The 6935-nt window shown below is 63.0% G+C and overlaps 1 protein-coding gene across 1 annotated transcript in view; it reads right to left on the reverse strand.

The window, feature by feature from the left end:
- Mxd4 (MAX dimerization protein 4) overlaps positions 1 to 6585 on the reverse strand; it is an 11334-nt gene extending 4749 nt beyond the window's left edge. The window contains exons 1-4 of the mRNA XM_013023876.1: positions 6439 to 6585; positions 5872 to 6018; positions 4757 to 4818; positions 209 to 323 (exon numbers count right to left, since the gene is read on the reverse strand). Of these exons, the coding sequence (XP_012879330.1) occupies positions 209 to 323; positions 4757 to 4818; positions 5872 to 6018; positions 6439 to 6585 (471 nt within the window). The remainder of the gene's footprint in view (positions 1 to 208; positions 324 to 4756; positions 4819 to 5871; positions 6019 to 6438) is intronic.
- Positions 6586 to 6935: the final 350 nt, after the last annotated feature.

Raw genomic sequence — 6935 nt, forward strand, 5'->3', positions numbered from 1 at the left:
CCCCCCCCCAGCCTGGCCTGCCCACACCACTGCCTCCCCCGGCACTACTAGTAAAACTCAGCCAAGCCATGGCATCTCCTTGACTCCCATCCGTTCTACGGTCCCCCAGAAAACATCGTTTCCCAACACATGCCTCTAGGCGCCCCCACGGCCCTCTGGGCCTGTGGCAGAGCCAGGGCTGCAGGAGCAGGCAGGCCACACTGCTCACCTTGATGTGCATCTTGGCCCGCTTCAGGAGGCTCAGCGTGGTGTGGCGCGTGCTGTCAGGGCCCAGGGGTACCAGTTGCTTCAGCTGCTCCAGGTAGAGCCTGAGTTTGGCTCGTCTGAAAGAGCCAGAGACAGTCCGTGAGGCCAGGCAGGAAGGCCCATGAGGCGCCAGCAGGAGGGGTCCGGGCCTGAGGGAGGGCCGGGCGGCTCCTGCCCAGACCCCGGCCCCACCGCGGGGGTCCCTCCCCGGGGATCTCCTGGCCTGGCACATGGGGCACACTGGATGTGGGCGCTCGAGGGACCCTGCAAAGCCTGCCTAAGCACAGCTGGGCTCAGAGGCCCGGGACTCAGACAATGCCAGCGTGCCGCACGCGCCCTGGTCCCTCTTGTGGCGCTGACAGGGGCGTGTGAGGGCTCAGGGCCAGTTCCCTGACCCCGGGTTTGCTAGGTCTTCATGACACATTTTGTTCCTGAATCCATCTCCTCAGGGGGTTTGGCCTCACGACCCCCCCTCCCCGACCAAGTGCTGCCGCTCCTGACAGGCCCACTGGGCTGGAAGGGGCAGCCACGGCCCTCTGTGGCCTTGGTGACAGCCGGACCCGTGCTGTGGCCGCACGCATCCGCAGGCTGGCGCACGGCCCCTGCCTGGCCCCTGCCGTTGGATCTGAGCGGCTCAGCACTGCCCCCAGCCCTGCCGGCCCCACCTCGCTCCCACGGCCACTATACTCTGCTAAGTATGGATTCTCAGGCGCACAGCTGCCAGGTCAAGGCGGGGACTATTCTGGGGACTTTGGAAAGCCTGCGGCCCATCAGGGCCAGCATCTTCTCCCTAGCCATGGAGCAGCACATTCACGGTCTTCTTCAGTCCTGAAGAGACCCTGCAGGGCCGAAGGCAGGCACTGCCACCTCCTCCTTGGACAGAGGAGGCGTCACTGGGTGCAGGGAGAGGCTGCGGGGAGACACTGGCAGCCCAGCTCAGAGGGGGGAGGGAGGGAAGGAGGGAGGGAGGCTGCAGCCTGCGCCCACACCTGTCAACAGCACCGTCTCACTGAGCACCTGGAGGCCCAGAGGTTCCCCTGGATGAGGAACAGTTAGACTTTAGGAAGAACTTCTAGAATACATACTGAGGCAGGGGCTGGCCAGGGGATAGGGGAGAGAAGTCACGCTGCCGGAGCCGGGCTTAGGCAGTGTGGTGGAGCTGAGGCCTTGTGGGTTTCCCTCTGCCTTCATTCACGCCCAAGCGCCCAGAACCCCAGCCTCCTCTCCTCCAGTGGGTGAGCCTGCAGTCCCGGGCTGGAGGCATGTAGCTGAGCAAGCTAACGGAAGAAAGGCCCTGCCAAGACCAGTCACCTGTCCTGCGGCCACCACCGAGGCTGGGGTGCCAGGTGCTGTCAGGTCTCCTCAGTGCCTGCTGCCACCCCCACTTCACTGCGTCTGTCACAATGACCTTCGCAAGTACCAACGGTCAAAAGAGAAAGCGCCCCGCCCACAGAGAACCACATGATCACTGTGCTCCATCTCCATTTCCCTGTCATGAGTGTTCAACAAAAAGTTTGGAAACAGAACCACGTGTGTGACAAGTGACCCGGTTTTGTTTGAGCAAATGGAACAGCAGACGCACATGAGAGACTCCACGGAACACAACGACGCAGGAAGCGCGCGTCGCCAGCACGGGCGGCCGCAGCGTTTATTTCTTTAGCGTGGCGCTCTTCTGTATTTCCAGGTATTTGCTATGCTAGTCCCTCCCCACGCTACTAATACAGAGAAAGACACATTTGTACAAGAAAGAGGGGGGAAAAACACAGCTAAAAGACAAGTAACAATAGAAAGATATTTGCAATACATATAAAAGACACACGGTTAGTATTCGTGATATTTTGAGCTCATACACATCCAAAATAAAGAGCAGTACCTCAATGTAACAATGAGCAAAGAGCACAAACAGGAGAGTTGCAGAACACAAAGGGCAAATCTAACATGAAGTTCACTCCATCTCACGAGTAATCAAGGAAACAGGCGCTCCAACAAGCAGATACACATTTTCTCCTTCACGCCAGTCAAGAGGGCAGAAGGCGCTTGCTTAGCCGGCGCCGATGACCTGTGGTTTGCCGTGGGCTTGGCTCGTAACTGTGGCTAGCGCTTCCACTGGTCTTAGGACTTGGGTCTTATAATGTCCTCCCAGGCATGCAAAGATGCGGGGTCAGCACTGCCCGCCACACAGGCACCATTAAGACCCTGGGAGCAAACTGTGGGTCCTACGCAGGCTTCAGGCCAGGGAGGTCTGGGAGGGAGAGGCTGGAGGGCAGCGCTCACGGGGTGCTGAGTGGAGGACCGCAGCAGGGACAGAGGAGCGTTAGGGGCCCTTCTTACCCCAGGGACCAAGTGATTGAGACGCTCTTTGGGGTGCAGTACAGGAAGCACATGAACAACACTTTAGAAAAACACATTTCTCCAGAGACAAAGCAAGGCACTAGACCATACACATGTGCTGTTTAAAATTCAGCGTGTCCACCCAGTCCTGGGCGGGTGCGTGCTGCAGGCTGCCGGGGTCGCCCTGGCTCCTTGCCCGGGGCAGCAGCTGTGACGGGCAGGCTGCCTGAGGCCCTCAGCTCTGCCAGTGTGGGGTGGGGGCGCCGGGGCGGTCCTCACCCTTTGAGCCCCACAGCCCCAGAACCTGGCTATGCTGAGCCTCCAGCGGAGCCCCTCCCCGCAGCCCTCCGTCCCGGCCCCAGGCATCCCGTGGAGTCGCTGGAACTTTGCCTTTTGGAAAGGAACCGGAGCGGACGCAGCCCCTGCGAATCCTACGTGAACCACCCCCGGTGCCAAGCCCTTGGCACCGCCCTCCTGCCTTGCCGCCACTGGCTCCCACTCCTCAGACAACACCCTGAGCTCCATGCCACGGTGCCCCTCCGCCGCAGGGCTGAGCTCCAGGCTGGCAGAGCCACGTTCTGGGCCACACCAGGCCAGGCCGCTGGAGAAAGGGCACCGGGGAAGTCACCTGCCGGCCAGTGCGAAGGGACAAAAGCGCTCCTGCAGGCCCTTCAGCTCACTAGAACCTTCTATGCGCCCTGTGTGGTTCCACGGGGCTGCACTGGGCCTCTGTCCCTGAAAGGGACCTGGCGCCATCTCCCTTTAGGGTGCAACCCGCCACTCTAGGGCAAAGAGAACCCAGAGCTCCCTCTGTACACTAGCTCCGGCCAAGGCCTGGGGCTGAGCCACAAGGGCCACCTCTGTATACTAGCTCCGGCCAAAGCCTAGGGCTGAGCCACAAGGGCCACCAGGCGCTGGACTGGCTGGCAGACTGCTTGTCTACCGGGGGACTTAGAAGACAAGGACCAGGGCCAGAGCAAGGCTGAGAACCTGTCCAAGGAGGTGCCACAGGCTCAAGCCAGGCCCAGTAGGAGGACCCTCTCCCCCAGGGCCGGTGGCATGTGAGCCTGGCTGTGCGTGCGAGGGTACCCAGAGCGTCCCTCCCTCCTCCCTGGCCATGACGGAGACCCCTACCCAGGCCCCAAGCTCAGGCCCTTGGGCTGTTCAGGGCCCACCAAACCTATGGCTTGGCCAGGACTCCTGGCTGGGCTGGGGGCACCCAGGCTGCCAGCCATGCCTGAGGCCCAGTGTGAGCACAGGCTGGGGGCAGAGATGGCAGAGATGAAGGCCAGGCCTGGTCCTCTGCCCTTGCCACCTGCCCTCCCTCTGCGCCCAGGCTGCTCCCCCGACATGCTCTCCAGGAAGCGTCCCCCAGAATGCCCCCGCGCCGGGCCTGATCAGGGCTGACTGGGCGACTCTGGCCTGGGAGCCCAGCAGCAGCCCCCAACCCCATGGCCCTCTGGGAACACCCTGCCCCCCGACACACGTGACCAGTGCAGGAAGTGCATCTCCTCAGGGAACACGGTGTTCCGTCCCGCCCAGCCAGAGCCCCATCCCGCGGGAGCGGAAGCTGGTGCTGCCAAGGGTTCAGACATGGGGGAGGGAGAGGGGAGAACTGGCCAGACTCCAATCTTCCCAGCACACCCATGAGGCTCTGGTCTGGGATGCAGACCCGCCCCACCAGGAAATGGAACTGGCCCATTTCACAGATGTGTGCAGCCTCCACCTAGCAGTCCTCGGGGATCTCCTTGGTCTACGGGGCTGCTCCGGGTGCCTGAGCTCCCACTGACCACCAAGAGGGTGCTCGACTAGCCACACCTCCCCCACACAGGCCAAGTCACAGGGGACGCAGCCGCAGCACTCCCCTGCGCTGGGCTCTGCTGGCTGACTCCGGCCTCAGTCCTGCGGGGACATGGCCATCTAGCTGTCTGTGGGAGGCCTGGGGGCAGGAACCCACGCTCTGGTCAGGAGCCTGGCTCCAACTGGGCCTTGGGCAGGAGGAGCGGGCCTCCTCCAAGCTGAGCGCAGGAGCCACGCAGGCCCACAGTCCCTCCTCCGGGGAGCATGGCCAGACTGCCTCCATTGAACTCTGGCCCCAGTCTGCTGCCCCTCAGCAGAAGGTGGGCCATGCCTGCCAGGCAGCTCGTAAGGAAACACAGGGGGCGGGAAAGCCACTTACCTGTGCTTTTCTAGTTCGTTGTGCGAAGACCTGTTTAGAGAGACAGAAAGACAGGGCTCACTCTGAGGCCCCACATCACAGCACTAACTACCACAGTGCTTCTGAGGGCACCCGCAGCCCCGGGCCCAGGGAGTCCCCAGGTGATGAAGGCAGGGGCGGCTGAGCAGCTGGCAACCCAGGGCTGAGGAGTCTCCGAGAGCTGTGAGGACAGGGCAGGGCACACACAGCGAGTGCAGAGGGACAGGGGCCCGCGGCCACGCAGCCACCGAGTGTGGCCAACGGGAGTACACAGGGGAGGTAAGGAGCCCTGGAGAAGACCCAGGAACAAGCACCTGCCTTCTCTGCTTCCCTCTCCCCAGGCCGTCTGTATCCCTGCAACAATCCCACCGCACAGACGCAGCTGAGCAGGGCGCACTGTGTCCTAACAAGACGGACAACGCTGTCCTCCTGCGGCCCTCCTCAGGCTCACACGCCTGGTGGCCATGGACGTGGTCCCCATGTAGATGGGGACGCCCAGGACAAAGCCATCCTAGCCAGGTCAGCTCATGGTGTGCATGTGTGTGTGTGTGCGTGTGTGTCCTGGGCTGCAAATGCTTCCTGGAGTGGTAGGTCCGAGGGGACTGTGTCCCACGTCCCGAGCCCCACCTGTCCTGCCCATCCAGCCCAGGGCAGCCAGTCCTGAGCACCATTCGGAAGAGTCTGCCCTCCAGTTATGAGGTCACTTGCCGTCCCAGTCTGGGGAAGGCTGGGCACACAGGAGCAGGGCTTAGGCACGTGCCCCGACCCTGATCCACGTTCCCCTGCTTCCTGGGCCTCTGTGGCCACTGCCTCTTTCCAGTGGCATCTCCCATCTCCACTCAGGCCACAGCGCCTGCCCACCCTGTCTGCTTCCACCACCTGACAGCCAGCTGGTACAGCGGGCCTCTCCTCTTCCCTCCTGGGGTCTGCCAGTTCCTGGGCTCCCTGTGCAGTTTCCAGGCCGCAGGACCTCCTGGTCACCTGGGCTGGGCAAGGAGTCCCGGCACAGAAGCCACAAGGGGCACCGCGGAGGCTCCTCACTGGCCATCGGGGGGCCGTCCCTCAGCGTGGCCGTGCAGTCAGGTCTGCTGGCTTACAGGGGAGGCTGAGGTCAGCAGGTGTCCTTCAGTGTAGACAAGCCCACCCATCCGCCCCGGTGAGGGCGGCACTGGGCTCCGTACACCCTGGGGGGCGGACAGGCGCTCTGCCGCAGCCTGGGGCAGCTTCTCCCCTGCGCCCTCCGCCTGCAGGTACCCGCAAGTCCCAGGAGCACCTATCCCTGGAGAAGTAGCACTAATGCCGTTCTGGGCGGTGCCAAGGGCTGTCCTGGCACCGCATCTGTCTGTGAGGTAGGCATTCTTTTGCTCGCCGTCTCAGAGAACCTGGTGCCAGCTCCTCCTTCCAAGCCTTCCCTTCACAGAACTTGGAACAACCACTGTACTGCTGACATCCTACCCCAGGGATGCCTTCCTGCCTGCCACCCACCGCTCGCTCTAGTTCACCATGCCCAATCTTGTCCCTTGCCGAGGCAGACGATAAGAGCTGTCCAGGTAAGGGGCTGCCCCTGACACACGGCCTGAGGGCCGGCTGCAGATAAGCCTACTAACAAGGAAAGGGCATCAGTCTAGACTGGGTTGAACAGGCCCAGGGAAGGTTGTAAATACCCAGAGGGGCTGCAGGAAAGCTACAGCCAGGCTGAGGCAGCCCCTCTGCACCCCCCCAGCTGCCAGGGGCTTGCCATCACAGCAGAAGGTGAAGAGGTCCCAGGAAGAGGGTGTGAGGGGTGAGTGGGCCCGAGCAAATAACTGCATCTTTCTATGCTCTGGGCTCCCCAGGCTGCAAGATGGAGACAACCATGACATTGCCTTCCAGGGACCCACTGGGGCGAGGTGAACGTGGAGGAGGGGGAGGACGTGCTCAGGCGGGCTGGCCGAGCCAGAGGCCGTCCTGGCGGCCTGACGGGAGGCAGGGATGCCCACACAGCCGGGTCTGTGTACAGACGTCCGCAGCAGGAGGCCCGAGCTGGGCCTCAGGCGGCCAGAGCCTCAAGGAATTGTCTGCCTGGCCGGACCCGCAGCGGCGGGCGCCCGTGCGGGCCTCGCTTCCCAGGAGCACGCAGGCCGCAGAAGGGAGCCGCGGGATGGGGGGCAGCGGGGGCTGC

Source organism: Dipodomys ordii, unplaced genomic scaffold, assembly GCF_000151885.1.
Source record: "Dipodomys ordii isolate 6190 unplaced genomic scaffold, Dord_2.0 Scaffold71, whole genome shotgun sequence".
Classification (NCBI taxonomy): domain Eukaryota; kingdom Metazoa; phylum Chordata; class Mammalia; order Rodentia; family Heteromyidae; genus Dipodomys; species Dipodomys ordii.